Source organism: Ailuropoda melanoleuca, chromosome 2 (genome assembly GCF_002007445.2).
Source record: "Ailuropoda melanoleuca isolate Jingjing chromosome 2, ASM200744v2, whole genome shotgun sequence".
NCBI classification, from domain to species: Eukaryota; Metazoa; Chordata; class Mammalia; order Carnivora; family Ursidae; genus Ailuropoda; species Ailuropoda melanoleuca.
This window is the reverse complement of record NC_048219.1, coordinates 1,661,192-1,684,852: the sequence shown is the minus strand read 5'-3', so window position 1 is coordinate 1,684,852 and position 23,661 is coordinate 1,661,192. Positions and strand designations below refer to the sequence as shown.

Below are 23,661 nucleotides of genomic sequence, written 5' to 3'. Positions count from 1 at the left end.
CTCATCAGAGGAAGCAGGGAGGGTGGGTGAATGGCATTGGTTTTTAGTGATAGGTGAACTTTTCTGTAAGTTATGTCTGGCCATTTTGTCATTTTCCATAATATTGTAAGGAGATATTTCTGTATCTCTTAAGTTTTTCTAAGATGTTAGAGAAATTATTTTTATTTTCTAGCTTTTGCCCCATCCCTTTCCCATATCCATCTGCTCTAAAACAGACTCCGTAATTAAGCTGTTCCATGATAACATTCAATTTCATTGAAAGCTACCATCCTGAAATAATTTTACAGTGAGCTGATGTCTGTCTGTGCACTGATTTACTGTATGGTTTTTACCTAATGCACATCTTTCTCTTCATTCTCATTGCATCTTGATGGCAAGCAAGCGTTTTTGAAAGTATTTATTAACTGGGAGTTTTCACCTTATTTCAGTAATTCTCTTACACACACACACACACCTTTTTTTTTTTTTTAAATACTAAGCCATCTTCATATTATTTATAAATATCTTTAATTTCTCTTTTCTAGTACCGTCATAGTGGCCCTCCTTATGTTGGGCCCCCACAACAGTATCCAGTTCAGCCACCAGGGCCAGGACCTTTTTATCCTGGACCAGGACCTGGGGACTTCCCCAATGCTTACGGTAAGTATGAAGTATTGAGCAGTTTTTGCTAGTTATGTTTATTTTGTTTTTTCATTCAGCTGATCAGTTTAGGTAGTGAGGTATAATGGTATAAAGAATTTTTAAATAAAATGTTGCAAACAGTTCTGAATCTAAAGCTTTTTAGAGAGTGGTTTACAAGGAAAGAGTATTACAGAAGTATATTTAGTTAACGGCACTTTCTGAAAGAGCTGGTAATTCTGTTGCAAAGAAACCGTGTCTCAAGGTTCTGAATCTGCAGCCTACTAACTCATCGTTACCTGGATTTTTATTGGATTTTTGCTGATGGAATAAATATACAATTGACTGTTAAACATCACAGATTTGAACTGCGTAGGTCCACTTAATGCACTGATTTTTTTCTTTCAATAAATACAGTATTGTACTGTAAATGTATTTTCTCTTGTGATTTCCTTAATAACGTTTTCTTTTCTCTAGCTTATCTTTTGTAAGAATATATATATGTAGTACATGTAACATACAAAATATCTGTTAATCAGCTGTTTACTTTATTGGGAAGGCTTCCAGTCAGTGGTAGGCTATTAGGTAAGGTTTTGGGGCTTCAAAACTTACACATGGATTTTGGACTGCATGCAGGTAAGCGGAGGGTGCCCCTAACCTGTGTGTTGTTCAAGGGTCAGTTATCTCCCTTCCATAATTTCTTTTTCTCCCAAGCATTTATCACCATTTACCAGAATGTTTGTTAACATTTTCCTGCTAGAATGTACTGTCCACAAAGGCAAAGAATTTTGTTGTTTTGTGTAGGTATTGGAGTGGGATGACTGATTCCTTTTCTGCAAAATTGTGGTAAGATCTTTGTCATAGGGAGGTTATGAGGATTAGTGAAATGAAAGTGCCTTGAAAAATCACAAATATTTTTAATGTAGAGAAGTAAGTGCCATGTTTGTACTTTGTGAACCAGTACTAACATAGAAAGTGAATTCTAAGGGATAAAATCAGCAAATACTAGAAAAATTAAGCTTTAGGATTCAGTAAGCTTGATCTTTTCTGTTACCAGTAAGGGCATATTAAAAATTTAACTTGTTCTTTTAAGATATAGTAATCTATTATAGATAAACAGGTCCACTAACCAATTCCCTAACATTGGTATTTAGTGTCTCAATTAAAAACCTTTACATCAGAATTAATTGGTATTAGATAGCCCAAGAACATTTCCCTTAGGTTTTGAGGTGAAATAGGCCAAGGAACCAAGTATTACCTGGTTTTACTACTTCTAGAAAAGGGAAAACCTTTCTCTTACCTTGGTTACTATTTCTTGTGAAACTTCGAGTACAAAATGATACACTTCATAATGTCATTAAATATCGCGAGTATGTATATATGAAACATGGCTTTCCTGAAGTATTTTTACTAGGAAATATTTGATATTTTCAAAATAACACATTTTACATATATTTTTTTTTTGTTTTTTTAATTTATTTATTTGACAGAGAGAGATAGCCAGAGAGAGAGGGAACACAAGCAGGGGGAGTGGGAGAGGAAGAAGCAGTCTCCCAGCGGAGGAGCGTGATTCAGGGCTCGATCCTATAACGCCAGGATCACGCCCTGAGCCCAAGGCAGACGCTTAACAACTGAGCCACTCAGGCGCTCCTACATATATATGTTTTAAAGTTAAATAATACATGTGCATCACCCGGCTTTGACATAGAATGTTACCAGTAGTGTTGAAGTGTCCCTTGTGTGCCCCTTGAACTTATTTTGAACTTGGGGTTTTCATACCACCTTAGTGTCTTTGTACTTATTCTATAAAATTAAATACAATTAAAAATTTTTTTTCCATTTTAAAAAAGATTTTATTTATTTGTTTATTCATTTTATTTGAGAGAGAGAGTGCACAGGGGGAGGAGCCAAGGGAGAGGGACCAGCAGATTCCCTGCTGAGGGCAGAGCCTAGCATGGGGCTAGATCCCAGGACACTGAGATCATGACCTGAGCCAAAATCAAGAGTCAGACGTTTAACTGACTGAGCCACCCAGGAGCCCCCAATTAAAATTATTTTGAAGTGTAAAACTGGTGTTTGATATTATCAAAAATTTATTGAATAGATAGATTCTGTGGATTTTAGCAAGTTTAGCTAGTTGGATTTAGCAAGTTGCATTCCCATTACAACATGGAATTGAAAGAGAAAATTCTGTGGATTTTAGCAAGTTTATTACTCTGATAGCCAGTCTCACCGTACTGTACTTGCTAAAATCCACAGAATTTTCTCTTTCAATTCCATGTTGTAATGGGAATACAATTGTATCTTCTAATTCACAAAATCATTTTGAAAGGTGTCTTACTGAATTCTAGTCTATTTATGCTTTGTATAAATGACTTTTTGATGCAAAATGTTGTCATTAAAATTCTATTATAAATCTGTGTCAGCCATTTTTATTGCTCTTAATACTACTGCAGTATATATAGAAACAATATAGATGAGTTTACTGGTAGGGAAATATTTTGCTGATTTGTATACACAGTATTATAACATACTTGGCTTTATTTATTTCTATTACAAACTATGTTTGTTTATTTTCACAAAAAGCAGGATTTTGAGGGGCCATTATATCTCAGATATTGTTGATGTCTGTTCCCTTTGTTAGATATTCTTTCTTCCCCAGGAAATTCTTATACAAATCCAAAATCCATCAAGTAAGCAGTTTGTCCTCTAGATTAAAACAGTTTACCTAGTTTCATTAAGATGAGTAAAACAATCTTAAAATAATTTCTCATTATGAAATTAATCAAGTTAGTGAGAAAAATATAAATGATATAGAATATATAAATTTGAAGTAGCCAGTTTTTTCCCCTTTCTCTACTCCCTAAAGAAATAATGATTTAACAGATTAATTCATACTTTCTCTTTTATATTTAAACAATTTTTAATACAAATGGCCACATACTATTTATAATGTTCTAAAACTTTCTGGTATTTTTCCCCCATCCCACAGTATATTCATGGACATCTTTCCATTTCATTACCTATAGAATTTCAAGCTCTATATAGTATTCCATTCTAGGGATGAATCATAATGTATAATCCAGTCCTCTACTAATAGGCTTAGGTTATTTTCATTATTTGGGCAGATATTTTAGTTTTAAGGCTTATCACTAGTAATATGCTTTTATCAGACTTAAAAGTTCTGATCCAATAGTTCCCACCAATTATAGGTCCTTCAGGTGTACCACCTTGGGGCAGCTTTCTGGCTTTACAGTCTAGAAGACCATAAACATCCCTGTTACTATTTTCTCTTTTTGGAATCTCCTCTTCTCTTACCCTTCCACTCCCAATTCTTCATTTCCCTCTGATCCTCATGTCCCCCTTACTCTCCCTCCTCTTCTTCCTAATCTTGGGTTCGGGTTAAAAGCAAGTATAAGGAGTGGAATCCTAGTTCTCTGTTCTGAAGCACAGCAGTCCTGTCTTCTAGGGCAGAGGGCCTTCCTCTCCATGAACTGGTAATGAACGAATCCTAGTCTTGTTCCTTCCTGCCCTACTGGTGGAGTTGGTGAGTTGGACAGTCTGGTGAAGTCTTAGTTCTTTGTCCTTACCTTACAATTCACTCTAGGGTACTAATATTTTACTCCTCTTTTCAGTTTAAATCTTGAACAGTGATTCTCAAAGAATATTTTTTCCCTACTGAAGTTCAATAACAAAGATCATAAAACTCTATTTATAGAGTATAATTCTTGGAGTGTTTCTAAGTGTTGAAGAAAAATAACTAATGAGTAGTATTTTATCAATGTCACTTTTCAGCTTTTCTCTCATTAGTGTTTCTTAAATATTTTGATGCCTATTATATCAGAAAAATACCTCAAGAAGACTGAAATTATTTCCAGGCAAACGCTAGGGGTGATGGCCCAAGGTGTAAAAATTTGGGTTTGGGAGCAAAGAGGTGTGGTTAGCAGTGATAGCAATACTGAGAAAGAAAAAGAAACCATTGAGAATTTACATTGTTAAAAGGTCCCATTCTGGGATGCCTGAATGGCTCAGTCAGTTAAGCATCTGCCTTTGGCTCAGGTCATGATCCCAGGGTCCTGGGATTGGGTCCCTGATCGGGCTCCTTGCTCAGTGCAGAGCCTGCTTCTCCCTCTGCCTGCCATCCCCCTGCTTGTGCTCTCCCTCTCTCTCTTTTTCTCTGAGAAATAAATAAATAAAATCTTTAAAAAAATAAAAGGTCCCATTCTTCTTTGCTTCAAACCAGTATACTCTCCCTTTATCTCACTCTACCATGTGATTTCTTCCTCCCCCTTTCATTTTCTTTTCCATTCTTTTCCTGAGCTCTGTGGGGCTTGGGCACCTTATTCAGCTCCTAAGAACTGAGGGCTCCATTCATTGTTTCCCATGTTATGTGGAAATGGGAAACTTTCTGGCATCCGAAGTTGAATTTGGTGGTGTTTTCATGGAGTGTTAATACTGTGATTGTTGGGGTACAGTTGGTTAAGCAACCAGCTCTTTGTTTCGGCTCAAATGATGATCTTGGGGTCCTAGGATCAAGCCCTGCGTTGGGCTCTGTGCTCAGCTTAGAGTCTGCTTGAGATTCTCTCTCCCTAACCCTCTGCCCCTTCTGTTCGTGCTCTGTCTCTCTCTCTAAAATAAGTAAATAAATCCTAAAAAAAAAAAAAAGTACTGTGTTGATGGATGTGGTTGTATACTGACGTTATTATTCTGCAATATTATGGGATAAACTGATTTTTATGTGCTGACCTGCATACTTAATCACTATCTTTATATTTGTTTCTATGGGAAAATTCAGTTTTGATAGGTTTTTGGCGGACCTGCAATGTATAAGACGGCGTGTTAGATATTTTGTAGGATGTAGGTGTTGAGATATTTTCCTTGCCTTTCAGGGTCTTACAGTGCATTTGTTAGATACTTGTGTTTGGGGTTTTACCATTGAGAACAGATCTAAATGTTGACTAGACCACTGGTTCCCAGATTTTTCAATATCCTGGTCAAATAAATTTTTTAAAAAGTAAAGTAAAATAAAGGAAGAAATAGGCAGAACTACTACCTTTTTAATTTTGCCATAAAGGCATTCAGAGAAAACTGTTATTTAATGTCAGTAGCATTTCATATAGGAAGGCTGTTTGAACCACAAAGGAACAAGACTGAAGTAATTTCAAAACAGTAACAGTCCTTTCCAAAATGTCAAATTAGCAAGCCTATAGTTGTGGCTCTGTATGTGTTAGTGTAGTAATGTGGTTATTATTGTATAAATTTTGCCATGTATCATTGACACATTTTGTGTAGACTGGAGTTTGGAGAACCACTGACTGAGAACAGGGATCAGGGGAAGAAAAAGGTCAGCCCTTTTTCTAGTTTTTGCAGACCATATGGTCTCTGTTGCAACTATTCAACTCTGCCATTTTAGTGAAAAAGCAGCCATAGGTAACAGATAAAATACTGTATGTAGGTGTATTTCAATAAAACTTTATTTATAAAATTGTACTGAGGGGCGCCTGGGTGGCACCGCGGTTAAGCGTCTGCCTTCGGCTCAGGGCGTGATCCCGGCGTTATGGGATCGAGCCCCACATCAGGCTCCTCTACTATGAGCCTGCTTCTTCCTCTCCCACTCCCCCTGCTTGTGTTCCCTCTCTCGCTGGCTGTCTCTATCTCTGTCAAATAAATAAAATCTTTAAAAAAAAAATAAATAAATAAATAAATAAAAATAAAATTGTACTGAATTTAGCCTATTGTCTTTAGTTGACATACCCCTAATCTAGATAAACCTGCTACATTCCATGCATAAGAGGTTGGGGACATTAAGTAACATACCTAATTAGTAAATGGTATGCAAAAGTTATTCACATTTTTAATAGAATAAAATAAGTGTTTTTAAATGTCTCTGACTATATAAGAAGTTGAATTAGTATTTTATAAAAGATAACCATTATTAGATAGGGTAGAGGGCCCACTCCGCTGGGGTCCTCAGTTGACTTGATATTTTACTAATTGTGTTTAACCCCATTATCAAGATACCCTATGCGGCCAGTTTTATTCAGCTGGTATTTATAGCATGTGTATTATATGCCAATCTCTACCCCAGTCATGTTGACTCAAAAAATGTTTTATTAGAACAATCTAATTTTTTTCTTAAAGGGATGATTCACCTTTTGGATCTTATGTCACTTAGTTTAAAAAATACGGCAAGGTGAGCAGACTGTATTGCCTGTCTAGCAGCATTTGAAACCAATTTTAGGAGATTGTTTTCTGAGTTTTAGAGCTAGTGACCTTATAGGGTAGCATAGAATCGCTTATTTAAGCTTGACTTTGAGAATAGTGTATGCACTACCAGAGGCATGGCTAATAAGGTGTTTTCTCTTTTTACATTGAAATCATTGAAATCCTAGCCATGCCCCCGTTTAGATCTTCTCCAAATTTGGTTAAGACCTGCAGAATTCTGGTACCTGCAAATTTGGTACTGCTTCCAAGAAATTACCGCTTAAAGACTATTATGATGGTGGGGATGGTTTGAAGCTGATGATGACAGTGATAATAGAACCAACATTATTTGACTGTTTACTGAAATACCAAGGATTTTACCTGTATTAACTATCTATACCTTTATGTTTTTCCTTCTTGTTATCTTTGACTCAACCATCACTGCTTCTATCAAAGGCCAGACTTCTACTTGTGCACGGAATCCCATCATGTACACATTTAAGGCTATTACTCCAGTTGTTCTCTTCTCTCTTTCTGGCATTATCATTTTCTCTCTCTCCCTGCTGAATTAGTCCCTTCGGCATACAGGTGTATACTGTTTCATTCCATCTTAAGACAAACAAACAAACAACCCCAGCCACTTCTCTGCTTCTCTTTACAGCAGAATTTTAAGAAAAGGAGTTATCTATGCTCAGCTGTCTTCATTTCCATCTCATTCACTGTTGAGCCCAGGATACACTTTCCCGCCACACCCCCCAGTATAACTTTTGTCAGGGTCACCTATGCATTCTACTTTACTTCAACCACAGCCTTGATTTTCTTTTTCATCTCCTTTGCTAGGTTTTCTTCATACCTGTAATTTCTGAACAATATAGAGTGCCCCAAAATTTCGTCCTTGGGTTCATTCTCTATTTGTACTAATTTCCTCAGTTACCCAAGTCTCATGGTTTAAATGTTGTCCATACTCTACTAATTCCAAAATGGATACCTATTCTCCGACTCCAGACTTGTGTCTCTTCCTGCCTGCTTGCTGCTATCTGCCTTTGAAGGTCTAGTAAGAATCTCAAACTTTACATGTCCAAAATTGAACCCTTGATTTTTAGGCCCTAAACTCTACTCTTCCTCTAGTTTTCCTCATCTCAGTAAGTAAATAAATAGCACAGTAAATAGCATTTTCATTCTTCCACTTGCTGCAACAAAAAACCTTCAGAGTTCCTGGATACTCCTTTCTCTCGGAGTCACATCCACTCTGTCAGCAAATCTGTAGGTTCTATGTTATCTAGTATCTGACCCTTCCTTATCACCTCTTCTCTTAGTGCTCTGGCTTAATAGTAATTATAATAATAGAGTTTCTAAAGTTAAGAAAGTATTCATTAAGAGTACAAGGGGTGGATGGAAGAAGGTAATTTCAGGTAGAAGGACAACATAGTCAAAGGTATGAACAACGTCAAAGAGATTAATGTACTCAAGGAATAGTAGTAGGTATAAGTTGTTGCTAGAGCAAAGTTATAATAGAGCTAGAGAATGGTATGTAAGATAGTTAAAACCCTGGAACCTGGACTCTTAGTATCAGACTTTATTTTCCAGCTGCTTGTTCTCAGCCTTTTTTCTGCTTGATAGTATGATATTTGCTAAGCCTTAAGGGTGGTTCCCTATGACAGTGGTTCTCTGTAAGTAGGGAGAATAATCAGACCACTCCCACTCCACAAGATGATCATATATATTCTCCTGACTCTGACCAAACCCCCACACAAAACATATTCACATCACAGGGAATGGGCAGGCCCCCGGAACAGATTTTTTAAAAGCAGTGCTATAGTATGATCAGTTTTTTTGAAAGGTGACTTTGGTGGCAATCTGCAAGAGTTGGTTATTTAGTCGCTTTCATATCGGATGCTGACAAAAAGATAGGTGTTTCTGAGTTTTGGGGAATCATTCCTTGAGCACTTCAGTGAATAGAGGGGAGCCAGTGGATAGAGATGATTAAGAGGAATGTTTTTGTTACTTATTATTTTAACTGATTGTCCGGAGACACAGTGCCATTAGTAGTCTTATAGTGGTTGACAAAATAACTGAATGCTTCATTTTTTTCCTAATTCTTTAGGAACGCCTTTTTACCCAAGTCAGCCAGTGTATCAGTCAGCACCAATCATAGTGCCTACGCAGCAGCAACCCCCTCCAGCCAAGAGAGAGAAAAAAACAGTAAGATATTTATTAACTTTTCTTATTTTAAAATCGAATGTCCACTCCTGTGTCAAATAAGTTTACCCACAGCTGTAATCATTATTCATCTGAGTTCACGAATGACTGCCATTTTTTGTTCTTACCTTACTGCTAGACCTAGACAATTTATATGGACATATAAGTAGAAGTTACAAGAACCATTTGCTTAATATCATTTTTCAACATGCACTGAGCTAGTTATGCTAGATGGCAACATGCCTTCTTTAGAACTGGGAGGGTTTAGTCTGGTAAGATCTTACTAAGTGGGAGAAATTTGAGCTCTGTTTTCACATACTGATTATTGCCCTCTAACTTCAGTCCTAATCAGTTCTACATTCAAATAAGAACTTACGGAGAGAAAACACCACAAGCGAAAATGAGCGAGATGTTAAGGACAATAAGAAAAATCCTTCCTGTGGAATAGATTTATTTTTAGAAATAGAATTTAGAAAATGTATTCTAACTGTTTTTAGGAATTTACAGGGGCTTTGCCTCTGTCTGGTAAGGCAGGCCCAAGAAAATTAGAGTGCAGTAATATGAAATTCACATTGCAGGACATCCTGGAGAAGAGTGGCTTGTAATCTCTTACCCATTAGGACACACAAAATGGGATTCACAAGGGTGAGATATGTGGAAGAGAGATCATAGCAATCAGTACTCTTGAAAGTTCTGTCATTTAATAAAAATTAATAAGGTTCCAAACTTTGGCTTTTTTATTATCAGAAACAAATTTCTTGTGCAGACATCATAATAAATAGGACATGCCCATGTATCAGGACACTGAAGGTGAGAAAGTATGCTTTAGAAATGTTGAAACAGCATGGTAGATGTTGGATGTGAAGAACACCCAGGATGCAGAAACATTAATAAAGAAGATGATGTAAATGGAAGACATAATAGATATTACTGAACAAGAAAGTAGAACAAATGAAAGAGAAGCAATATTTAAAACTGTAGGAGAGACAAGTTTCTGTATCTGAAAAAATAGCTGATATTAGAAATCTTACTGAAGAATTCCCCAAACAGCTTCCAGATCTAGGTGGTTTTATTATTGAATGGTTTGACATTTCCAGGAAGCCAGGGTTACCTTGGTGTCACTCTGGAGGTCGTGATAGCAGAAGGGGTCTTTAGGTCTCAGCAGTCACAGGATGGAAGGCCTAGACCCAGGTGCTCCATCTCCTTTGCAGCACCATTTCCACTGACATCTGTCAGCATAGTTAGCCTTTTAAAAATTGAAAGAACACCGTACACATTGTTCTGTATCTTGTAGCTTTTTACCTACTAATATATTTGGATGATCATTCCATATCAGTACACGTAGATCTATTTCGTTCTTTCTGTTTGCTTTCTATTGGTTTTTAATTGTAAGGATGTAGCATAATTTTTTAATTACTATGTTCTTGATCAGCCTTGAGCTTGTTTCTGTGCCTTTGCTCAAAAAGCCACTATTGCAGTGAACATTCTTATATACATTATATAAGGTGTCTGCAACATAAATTATTCCTAATTACTAGGATATGTGCATTTTTCATTTTGTTAGAGAACCATTTACGGCCCCTAAAACTTTATTCTACTGAGTAACATATATTTTAAAACGATTTTATGAATCTTATGTTAAGCATTGTAAATAAAATCAGTTAATTTGGCAGTGGTTACAAGACAAGTGTTAATACTTTGTTTGCCATTTTGACCTAGAAATTCAGCCAACTGGTTCTCATTTTAGCTTGTTATTCTGATTAGTTCAAGTCAGAACTAATGTCCTAAATTTCTTTGAATGACGCCATATGGTTCTGTGATTGAAATAAAGTCAAATGTGGTGATTATGAGCTTTGATATTTGATAGAACTCCCAGTTTATACCTTTAACATATCATATGCCTATAAGTGTACTACATAGTTACCCATCTCTCAATGTGCCATCTTATTCTGACCTTATAGATAAGAATTCGGGATCCAAACCAGGGAGGGAAAGACATAACAGAAGAGATTATGTCTGGAGGTGGCAGCAGAAATCCTACTCCTCCCATAGGGAGACCTACTTCCACACCCACTCCTCCTCAGGTAAGACAGAGTGAGCCGTGAGGGATGACACTGTGTATTTGTTCACTAACCTCTGCTGGTCTCTTCTTTTTTCTATAGGCACTCTCTGTACTTCTCATGTCCATCAGTTGTCTCATAGCCTCGAATATCTAAATGATATTTAAGCAGTCGTGTTCTTTTTCTTTACAAGTTGTTATAACTTCCAGATTTTTATTGGTAATATTTCTATGTAATGTCTCTACATTCAGAGCATAGCTGCTGCCACTCTTCCTAATGAATTATTGCATGATACCAAAAGGAGCTGCAGTTCCTATGGAAACCTCATCAATAATTGAGTATTTCATGTTTCAGTATGGAGCAGTAGGAATTAAATGCTGCATGTTATGTTCATGAAAACTTTAAGGTTGAAAATTTAAACATTGTTACTTGTATTGTTTGGGACTAGTGCCTGTGTAATTCAGAGCACGGTTAGATGTATTTTAGGTATACCTCTTAACCCTTTAGGCCTACGTAAAGGAGCTTTTTGATTGGAGGGTGTCTTCTTTAATTATTTACATGGGCTATTAGGAAATTCTGTCAGCTAAGCACCTTTTCATTCCTTTTGCAGAATGTGGTTATCATGGTCTTCTATAAGTTCATTTTCTTGCTTTTAGAAATCAAAACATTCCAAGAAGAGCTGGAATTTAGAAAACTGCAGTAGAGGCTGGAAGTCCCCAAATTTGCCAGGATTTTGATTTCATCACTTGGTCACTTTAAATTTTGATAAGCCATTCAGAAGAAATGAGTGGTTTTCAAAACTTTAAAATACCTAAACTGAGAGCTCAGTGTATAAGACAGATAAAATGAAAGTTAGCAAGGAGTAGGGGGCTGCTTGCTTCCCCCTTTGTGGCTTGATGGTGAGTTATTCCTCAGGGCCCAGTTTATGAACAAGTAATAGGGATGATTTAATATCATTTTAGAATGATGGACTGTTGACTTGATTTTAAGTAGCATAGGTTAAAAGAAATTGTTAAAATTTTTCTTAAAAATGGAGATCACAAATACATGGCTGAGTTTAGAGCCCCTTGAAAATGTGTGAATTTATTTAATTTCCTCCCTGGTAGTGAACATGGGACGGGTAGCATTTACACATTGAAGCTTTCTACTTACGTGCACAGTTAGGTAAGGGCATACTACAGAAAAACCTGGAATTGGTTGATTAGGGCAGTTAAATTTTGATCTCTGTTTTCCGCCATTAATTAAAATATTGTTACAAGCTTTATACTTGACAACCTTTTGTTGATTTGTTTTCAAATTCTCAACTCAAATATGTCTTAGTATATCTTTTTGCATTTTAATTCCCTCTGGTTTGTTTTTCTTTAATATTACCAAGCTTGATATCCTACCTTCTTTTGGTTACCCTTAGCTACAGAAATCCTTTTGCTCTCTATTTTTCACCGGGGACCACCCACCTGGATGAATACAAGTGTATGTGTTTGTGTAAACATAAAGCACATTAAATGTATGCTTTTAATTGATAAAGGCCATCAGTCAATAATCACAATGCTGGTAATACTTCTTGATGTGTAGTATTGTCATGAAGCCTCAGTTTATTTTATTAGTTATTTGCACTTAAAACCACATTTATTAATGTGTAGACTTTCCAGATGCATGAAATTCATGGAGTGCACACACAGCTTTTTAACAGAGACATACGTACTAAAAACATTTCATTTTCCTCTTAAAAACAGCCACATGTTGGGGTGCCTGGGTGGCTCAGTCAGCTAAGTGGCTGCCTTTGGCTCAGGTCATGATCTCAGGTCCCTCTGCTTGTTGCTCTGCCTACTTGTGCTCTCTCTCTCTGTCAAATAAATAAATAAAATCTTAAAAACAACAACAACAACTGCATAAGGATGACGATGGCAACTGACACTTGTCTTCAGTTTTGGAAATATATAGAGTGGTGTACATCGAGTGGGGGAGGACATCCCTGGGTCAAGTAGGCAGTTTTTACTTCCTGACTGTTATGTTATATAAAAATGTTGACCCAGTGTTTCAGAAGAAGCTAGAAATCTTTATTTATGTAAAAAAAAACCCTGCACATTTTAAATGTTGACGGTTAATTCTACTAACAAATAGCACTATACCAGCCTAAGAAAACCTATTAGGTTTATCCTAAAGATTGCTAGTTTACATCCGTGGTCTAATTCTAGATAGATCCTGTACCACGTTCTAGTTATTAAGACTGCAGATGAGACAACCCTCTGCATTAGAATTTATGACTGAATAGTAAGTACTCGGTTGCTTTTGGCCTTATCGTATATCTGCATTAAGCCACAATTGCAGGTGCCATGAGTAGCAAAGCCTTTTCCTATCATTGAGGTCATCCCAGTCTCGTTAAGTGAGACAAAAGACACTTATTAATATATGACTGGACCTCCTGTGGAGTGTATACAAAGAATTATGAATGCACAGAAGTGATCAAGTGGGACAGAATTGCAGCACAGGCTCAAATTTGTTGGATCACAGGAACCTGTTAATGGTGGTACTGGTGTGATAGTATAGGGGAGGGATTTAAAAGCTTTGCCTCAGAACCAAACATACTTAGTTTCAAGTCCTAGTCCACTTAATTTTGTAACTTTAGCCAAATTACTGAATTTTCCCGAGCCTTAATTTCTACATTTAAAAAAAAATGAGGTAAACAAAACCTATCATATAGAGTTATTGTACAATTAAATGAGAGTAAATACCTAAAATTGATTGAGCTCAGGGCACAGTGAGCATTTGGTACACACTTCCCGTTACTAATATTGCAGTCGTTGTTGGGAGGCCCAGAACATGACTGGAAGATTCTGGGAAGGCTTCACAGCAGAGATGACATTTGGTCTGAGTTCCCAGATTGTTATTCACACGATGAAAAGAGAGAGAAGGATATTCCAGGCAGAGGGGCAGCATGTGCAAGAAAGTGGTATGTGGAGGTGGAAAATGGGATGAAGGGAGATGATTGTCATTTCATGTGATAGATTAGGGAGTTAGCTGAACGGAGAGGAAACCAGTTAGAAGAATATATAGCAATTGGTTACTAAGTAAGGATTATACAGTGACCTTGTAATTTATCGTCTGAATTGGGGCAGTTTTAAAATGCATGGAGATGCTGTGAGTCACTTTGCTGGAGCAACAGGCATAAACCAGTATTGTCCAGGCAAACAGGATGCATGGTTCCCCTAAGTAGAAGAGGGAACAATCAGAGGTTGACTCTTCCCGCTTAAATACCTGGATTTGTAGTAAAATATAAAATGGAGTATACATGGGGATGTTTGAAGAGGGAGATAATGAGTTTCATTTTGACAAGCATTCAGGATAAGAAAGAGTTAATTTAGGGACGCTGTAGTACCTGTATGTGAGGAGAAGTACCTGTATGTGAGGAAAAACAGGCTTTGCTGCTACTGTTTTTGCCCTAAAGAGTAGATTGAATTTGAATTGTTCTGCTTCCTAAGTTTTAAAGTGATCTATGGAATAACACCTGAAGATTTTATGTCTCAAACATATAAAAAATACACACGTGTATACATGTGCCCATTCAGGTGACCACAGTGCACTGAGAGAGGTGCATGTGTAGACCTCATCAAGTACTAGAACACTTGCTGCTGGTCTCCATTCTGTCACTTAGATTTATGACCTTAGGTCAGAATGTTAAGTCCTTTTAACCCCTACTTTTTCATCAGTAAAATGAGGGATTATAGTAAGTAATGTACAAGTTCCCTTTCAAGCTTTTAAATGTTAAAGTGGGAAAGAAGGGGGATGTTTTTGTTGTTTTCCCTCAGCATCACGATCTCAGCTATGTCTCTGTTGTTGATAGCAATAAGGCAAGAGGAACATTTCTGTATTAAGAAATGTGCTAGATGCCTGAAAATTTTTATGGACCCCTGGGTAAAAATAAATACAGGGGCGCTTGGGTGGCTCAGTTGTTAATGCATCTGCCTTTGGCTCAGGGCGTGATCCCAGGGTTCTGGGATTGAGCCCCGCATGGGACTCCTTGATTGGCAAGAAGCCTGCTTCTCCCTCTCCCACTCGCCCTCCTGGTGTTCCCTCTCTTGCTGTGTCTCTCTCTGTCCAATAAATAAATAAAATCTTTAAAAAACAAAACTAAATAAATACATGATGCTGTATTTATCATGTATTGGCTTCCAGAATTGTTTACTTTCAAAGGCTGGGGCCGTGAATCCAAATCACTCAATTTTTTAAATAAACTACTTTATATATCTTCCTTCCTCTCCCTACTACCTTTCTTATCTTTTCTGTTTTAAAAATTACTCTTTAAAAAAAATTACTCTTACAATGAAATACTCAGTCCTATGCCACAGGGTGTAGGAGCAGAGTAAAGGTTGGAAACTATGGCTTGCTGGCATATCTTAGGAAGGGTATAGCCTCCCCTGTCATTTGGGAAAATTGCCAAAATCAGCAAGTCATTCAGTCTTTTGAAGAGCTTCTTATTGACTTGATAACTGGAAACCTTAAATTCTGACCGTTTGTTCATTAGTTTTATGGTTTCAGCAGTAATAGTTAAGTTAGGTTCTGAAGCTTAGACAATGATGCAAGTAATTGTACAGTAAGTAGCTAAGTTCCTACATGAAGAATTTGAAGGAGATACCTATGTAATATAAACAAACCCAGTTTTAACTTTCATGTTTTATTTTTATTTTTTGCTTTTAAAGATTTATTTATTTATTTATTTATTTATTTGAGAGAGAGCTTGAGCGAGAGCACTTGCATGCACGAGAGAGGGTAGAGGGAAAGAGAATCCCAAGCAGACCCCACGCTGAGCTCCATCTCAGGACCCTAAGACCATGACCTGAGTCGAAATCAAGAGATGCTTAACCAGCTGAGCCACCCAGGCGCCCTCAGTCTTAGCTTTTAAAATGTCACCTGTCGACTCAGTCATAGCAGTAATAAGTTAATATCCTTGTCTATCTTGAAGCATATAGGTATGCTTTTGTCTTAATGTTGTCTCTAGTAATGGTAGTGTGCATTGAATTAAATAACATCATTTTTCATCTTTAATAAAATAATTTCTCAGTAGTAATCTCTTTTGACTTAAAAATTGTGCTTTTTGGGGTGCCTGGCTGGCTCAGTCTATAGGGCATGTGATCTTGGAGTTTGTAAGTTTGAGCCGCACATCGCATGTAAAGATTAAAAAAAGAAAGAAAGAAAGAAAAAGTAATACTTTTCAATAGTATGGAAAGCATTGTAAACTTTAATCAGGTATCTAGGTGGGGGGTCGATTCTCATAAAAGTTTTAAATAAGATGTCACAGTAACAAAGACCCTTAGTGGTTAGGGTTAAGCTGTTCTGTTGTTGAAAATGAATTTGTATGTGTACGATCAAAGGCCTACTTAGAGTCATAAAGCAGGGTTGTTGATTTCATCAGGTCTGTCTCCAACAGGGTTTTGTAAAAATGTCCTGAATTTTTAATAAAACCGAAATTCTCTAGCTTCAATTCCTCTGGGAATTTCCTAAAGCCAGAAAACGAAATTTGCCATAAGGCCATTTTTGAGATACCTTATCTTTTTGGAAGCTGGTGGAGTAAATGTGTTTTAAATTATTTTGGCATCCATAAAGATCCATTTATGAGACACATTAATAATGTTAAATTTTATGTTCAATGATTCTTCATTTTTACTTGAATGATGTTTTTTCATAGTTCTTCAAATTTCGTGAAAGTTTTTGCTTATGTTATAGTGGTGTGATTTTACCTTAGATACTCTAAATCTGAATCCTAATTATAAAGAAAGTGTAATTTCAGTGTTTACATGTGTAGCACAGTTCCTGTCCCTTGCCACCTACTCCCAGTCAGACATTGAACAGTGATATTGTAGCTTGCAATCTTCCAGTAACTATGATATCTGTAGATCTAGGGGTCACAGGAAGTGTTATAAGAGATCACAAGAAACCATCAGGTTTCATCTTTTATCTGTTATTGAAATGTATTTTCAAAATTAAAAGGACTTCAGTTTTGTATGTGTAAAATCTTCATTGGAAAAGAATAGTAAAGGAAGAAATTGTAGCCTTAAATCTTACTACTGGGAGTTAGCTGCTATTATCTTTTTGGTGACTATCCTTTCAGACATCTTGTAGTGCATATATGCATATCAATATCTATAATTTAATATATTTGGGTTCATTCATGCCATTTTATAAATACCGTTTTTTCAGTGATCATGCAGAAATATTCATGTTTGGCTACAGGTACTACTATAATTTTTATTGGCTACATGGTATTTCATTGAATATACCCTTGTTTTTATTTAATTAATGGGTATTTTTATTCTTTTCCTGTTTGTCACTAATACTAACAATACTGTGATGAACAACTTTGTGAACTTATTTTTGGGTTATGATGTTATATGCCCTCCAGAAATACACCAATTAATCTCTGACCAGGAGTTTAAGAAAGAGCCCTTTTCCTTATTTGATATATTTTTTAAAAAATCCCATTTAATTTTTATTTATTAATTTGTGGAGCTAAGATTTTTGACGTTTGCTGGTTATTTGTGTGTATATGAAATATCATGTCTTTTGTACACGTTTTTTGGGGGTGATGATTTTTCTCTGATTTGTAAGCGTTCATTAGAATTCCCTTTGACTTATGTAATATTTTTTTCCTAGTGTGATTGTGTTTCAACCTTTTTTTTTTTAACCAAATGGTTTGTCCCTTCTTTCAGTATTATTTGTTGAGTAGTTCATCATTGCCTCCTTGTTTTGAGATATTGTTTTAATTATTTATTGAATTATCATATATACCTGAGTTTGTTTCTGGAATTCTATATTCCACTGATTCTGTTTTTCTTTTTTAAGATTTTATTTATTTGTTTGCTTGTTTGAGAGAGAGAGAGAATGAGCGAGCACGCATGAGCTGGAGGAGGAGCAGTGGGAGAGGGTGAGGGAGGGGAAAGAATCTCAAGCAGACTCTGTGTATTGAGTGTGGAGCCACGGGGCTTGATCTCATGATCCTGAGATCATGACCTGAGCCAAAATCAAGAGTCAGATGCTTAACTGACTGAGCCACCCAGGTGTCCCTCCAGTGATCTGTTTTAATACCATTATACTGCTGTCTTAAATACTATAGTTTATAAGACATTTTGATATTTTAGAGAGAATTCCATCCATATTTTTCTAGTTTTTTCGATGTCTACTTATTTTGTCCCTCCTTCCCCATTGGAACTGTAAAATCATTTAAGTCTTACAGATTAGCCTGACAGCTTTTATCTTGAGTGTCGGGTTTCCTTCATTATTCCTGACACCTTAGCAACCATTCCTTGCCTTCAAGGGAGAGATTCTCTCTATGGCAGATATAAATTGTTTTATCAGATTAGTGTTTTCATCAATCGGAATGCCTTTAGCCTTAGCATAGATTATTCTATTACTATTTTGCACCCTTGTGCGTCACGCATTTAGGTCACCTCTTGGTTTTGTAAAGACATTGGAGTTTCTGAACCCTGTGTTACTGTTTCTTCAGGTGTTTGGCATATGCCTGTATTTTCTATTTTTCAGTAAATTATCCCGCAATCTACCCCAGTTGCTGAGATGATGCACCTAGAAGTCTTCTTTAGATCATCTTTATCTCCCATTCCACAACCATTATATCAGCAAGTCCTGTGTGGCTCATTCTCGCCGCTTGCACTGCCACTGCTGGATTCTAAGCCACTTTGACCTCTCCCCTAGATAGTGGTCAGTTCCCTACCCTTCTCCTTGCTTCTGTCTTGCCTCTTTTCTGTTTATTCTTTTAATTTTTGTTGAGGTACAATCTGACATGTAACATTACATGAGTTTCAGATGTAGATCATAATGATTTGATATTTGTATATATTGCAAAATGATCACCACAAGAAGTCTAGTTAGCATCTGTCACAATACATAGTTTCAGAAAAACTTCTTTTTCTTATGATGGGAACTTTTTTTTTTTTTAAAGATTTTATTTTATTTATTTGACAGAGACAGCCAGCGAGAGAGGGAACACAAGCAGGGGGAGTGGGAGAGGAAGAAGCAGGCTCTTAGCAGAGGAGCCTGATGTGGGGCTCGATCCCAGAACGCTGGGATCACGCCCTGAGCCGAAGGCAGACGCTTAACGAGTGCGCTACCCAGGTGCCCCGAGAACTTTTTTTTAAACTTCTTTTTTTTTTTTAAAGATTTTTATTTATTTATTCGATAGAGATAGAGACAGCCAGCGAGAGAGGGAACACAAGCAGGAGGAGTGGGGGAGGAAGAAGCAGGCTCATAGCAGAAGAGCCTGATGTGGGGCTCGATCCCATAATGCCAGGATCACGCCCTGAGCCGAAGGCAGACGCTTAACCGCTGTGCCACCCAGGCGCCTCGAGAACTTTTTTTTAAAGATTTATTTATTTGAGAGAGAGCGAGCAGAGGGAGGAGGGGCAGAGGGATAGTGAGAGAGAGTCTTAGGCAAACTCTGTGCTGAGTGTGGAGCCTGATGCGGGGCTCGATCTCATGACCCTGAGATCATGACTTGAGCCAAAACTAAGAGTCAGATGCTTAACTGACTATGCACCCAGGCACCCCTATGATGGGAACTTTTAAGATCTACTCTCGGCAACTTTCAAATCCGCATTGTAGTATTATTAACTATAGTTACTTAGTTCCTTATTTTTTTTTAAAGATTTTATTTTTAAGTAGTCTCTGTACCCAGTGTGGAACTTGAACTCACAACCCTGAGATCAAGAGTCACATGCTGTACTGACTGAGCTAGCCAGAACTCCCTAGTTAACTTATTATTAAGTATATGACTTACTTATAATTGGACATTTGTACCTTATGACCTATTTCATCTGCTCCCACCCCAGTCAACCCTGTGGCATCACCAGTCTGTTCTCTGTATCTATGGGCGGCTGCTGCTGCTTTAATTCCGCATATAAGTAAGATCATACAGTATTTGTCTTCTCTGACTTATTTTGCTTAGCGTGAAGTCCTTAAAGTCCATCTATGTTGCTGTAAATGGCAACATTTCATTATTTTCTATGGCTGAATAACATTCTAGTGTATGTGTGTGTGTATATATTACATTTTCTTTATCCATTTATTTATTGATGGACACTTAGGTTGTTTCCATATCTTGGCTATTTTAGGTAATGCTGCATGGGCTGCATATATCTTTTTGAGTTTGTGTTTCTGTTTTCTTTAGCTAAATACCCAAAAGTGGAATTGCTGAATCATGTGGTAGCTCTATTTTTAATTATTTTTTTTTTTTTTAGGAATCTTCAAACTTTTTACCATGGTGCCCATACCTATTTACATTTCCCCCAACAATGCACAAGGGTTCCCTTTTCTCTGCATCCTTACCAACACTTGTTAGTTATTTCTTGCTTTTCAATAATAGCTATTCTGACATATGTGAGATATCTCTTTGTGGTTTTGATTTGCATTCCTCTGATGATTAGTTATGTTGAACACCTTTTTTTTTTTTTTTTAAGATTTTATTTATTTGACAGAGACAGCCAGCGAGAGAGGGAACACAAGCAGGGGGGGTGGTAGAGGAAGAAGCAGGCTCCTGGCAGAGGAGTCTAATCTGAGGCTCGATCCCAGAACGCTGGGATCACGCCCTGAGCCGAAGGCAGATGCTTAACGACTGCACCACCCAGGCGCCCCAGAACACCTTTTCTTGTACCTGTTGGTTATCTGTATGTCCTCTTTGGAAAATGTTCAGATCTTCTACCCATTTTTAAAACTGGATTGTTTTTTGGCCATTGAATTTTATGAGTTTTTGACATATTCTGTGTCTGTTCGGTGACTAAACTACATAAAAGTCCGTACTTCTAGAATTTTAGAGGTCTTTATGAGGTCATACATTATCTGGCTTCTGGCTGCTTCTCTAATCCCCTTTCCTATCCTTCTCTTCCTCCTTCATGACAGTGTATTGCTACTGGCTTTCCTGCCCTTGGTCCACAAGCTTCGTTCTACCTTTCTGCTTTTGTTCTTGCTGTTCCTTGTATATGAAATGGTCTTCTACATCCCAAGTATGTCCTTGTCTCCCTTCCAGATGTCTCTTCTAATATCATGTCTTCAGGAAAACCATTCTCGATCACTTTAAAGTAGTACCTTCACACCCCTTTCACTCTCTGGTCTTTACTTTTCTTTAATTTCATTCATAGCAATAAGTTTTGTCTGACATACTTTATGCTTATTTTCTGGCTTATCGTTTGTCTCTACCACTGGAATGTTAGCTCTCGAAACATAAGGAGCACCATGTCTTATTGAGCCCTATACTCCCAGCACCTAATTTAATGCATAATCCTTGATAAGATAGTTGAATTGTGTGAAGCTCTTTTCCATAGAAGAGAGAAAATTCTTGTTTCAGAGCTGCCAGGAACATAGGATAATGGGGTGAAAACACTTGTCCAATCAATCCTGAGATGGTTTCCACCATTTAAATAGTAATTTCATGTTACTTAAAATGTTTAGAATAGAATTGGTAGTTTCTTGGGAAAAGTGTAGAAAGAATGAAAGAATTGATCATGTGGTTGATGCCTTTTCTGATTCGTACATCTTGTGACCTATTAGATTCTAGCATTAGAATTCAGTGCATTATTGTTACTGTTACGTTATTGCTACGATTATTATTTATTGTGCATTATTGTCCTTGTATTGGAATAGGTATTCATTATGTCACTCTATAGATTGCTTACATAATGAGTACTCTTTTGATCTTCAGGCTACATACCCAACTTTCTGCTTGAACTCTATGGTCAGGTATCTCACAAGCATGTTATACTCTAAACTTGAGTTCGTGGTCTTCCTCTCCCCTGCTTCTTGACTGCCAAAACCTGATGTCTCTTTCAGTGTTCCCTATCTCAGTGACTGGCACACATCTCATAAACCAGAAATCTAATGTATTTATTTTTATCCCTCCTCTCCTTAGTGATTATACCTACCATAGCTAATCAGTTACCAAATCTTGTCAATTTAAGTCCTGTATTTAAGTAAATTTATTCACACACACCCTTTATTTGCATCATAATTATTTCTCTTGGACTACTGCAGTAAACTTATATGTTATATCCTTATAACATTCTTCTTTCCCTCCAGTTCATTCTCCATGCAGCAGTCAGAAGGATCTTTTAAAAACTTAAGTCTTACTATATCACATTTCAGCTTAAAATCTATTCCTGGGGCATTGTTGAGGGGATGAGGACCAAGATGCTTGGTGTGGCCTGTACTTCTCACACCAAGTTCCCCAGCTCTTCCTATGTTCCTCCCCTGTTCTCCTAATAAAAGCGGGTTGATAATTTAATACACTTCCCTTCAGAGCCCTCATATGTGCTATTCCTTCTGCCTGACCTGCTTCCTCCTACTTCCTCCCATATACCTCCCACGTGCCTGCGTTCACATTGATTCTTTGAAATTCAGCCTAAATTTTGCTTCCTCAAAAGATCCTCACACACATACAAATTCAGGACCTCAGAATGTATGTTATCTCTGTACCCTTACTACTCCAGTGTAGCATTATGGCCTTGGTAATTAAATGATTAATTTTGTGGTTTATTTTTTTAATTTGATGCAAAAATAATTTTTTATGGGGGCGCCTGGGTGGCACAGCGGTTGGGCGTCTGCTTTCGGCTCAGGGCGTGATCCCTGCGTTATGGGATCGAGCCCCACATCGGGCTCTTCTGCTATGAGCCTGCTTCTTCCTCTCCCACTCCCACTCCCCCTGCTTGTGTTCCCTCTCTCGCTGGCTGTCTCTATCTCTGTCAAATAAATAAATAAATAAAATTTTTAAAAAAATAATTTTTTATGGAGGTATAATTGATGTAGCATATTACATTAGTTTCAGGTATAAAACATAATGATATTCAGCCCTTGTATATATTGCAAAATGATCATTGCAGTAAGTCTGCTTAACATCTGTCACTATATGTAGTTACAGAATTTTTTTTCTTGTGATGAGACCCTTTAGGATTTACTCTTATCAACTTTCACATATGAAATTCAGTATTAACTATAGTCACTATGCTCTACATTACATCTGCATAACTTACTTATTTCGTTAACTGGAAGTTTGGACTTTTTGATTCTCTGCCCATTTTGCCTACCACTCACCCCCTGTCCCGGCAACCACCAGTCTATTCTCTGTTTATGTGAGCTTGGTTTTGTTTTGTTTTAGATTCCACACATAAGTGAGATCATATGGTATTTATCTTTCTATGTCTGATTTATTTCACTTAGCATAACACCCTCTAGTCCATCCATGTTATCACAAATGGTAAGATTTCATTCTTTTCTGTAGGTGAATATTCCATAATTGTGTGTGTATATGCTTTATTCTTTTATATGTTTCTTTTGATAAAAGTGCTTTGAAGCAAAGATTTTTGTCTATTTTAATCAGCAGTGGGTTTTTAATGCTTAATGTTCCTTCTGGTAGACACCAGAAGGAAACACACACAGAAGACTTCCCTCCCACTTATGAAAGAAGCAGGTTTCGGACCTCTTTTCTGGCACCATTTATTATTATTTTACTTCTTAATCTTCATAATGTTTCTCAGGGCAGGGTGGAGGAGGGCTATATTTGTTTATTCCCAGGATTTATAGATAT

General features: G+C 37.1%; 1 protein-coding gene across 28 annotated transcripts in view; it reads left to right on the top strand.

The window, feature by feature from the left end:
• EIF4G3 (eukaryotic translation initiation factor 4 gamma 3) overlaps positions 1-23,661 on the top strand; it is a 315,445-nt gene that overhangs the window by 170,220 nt on the left and 121,564 nt on the right. For all 28 annotated transcript variants that reach the window (XM_034645782.1, XM_034645798.1, XM_019808886.2 and 25 more), the window contains 3 exons: positions 525-639; positions 8,927-9,024; positions 10,983-11,105. In XM_034645782.1, coding sequence (XP_034501673.1) covers positions 525-639; positions 8,927-9,024; positions 10,983-11,105 — 336 coding nt within the window. The remainder of the gene's footprint in view (positions 1-524; positions 640-8,926; positions 9,025-10,982; positions 11,106-23,661) is intronic.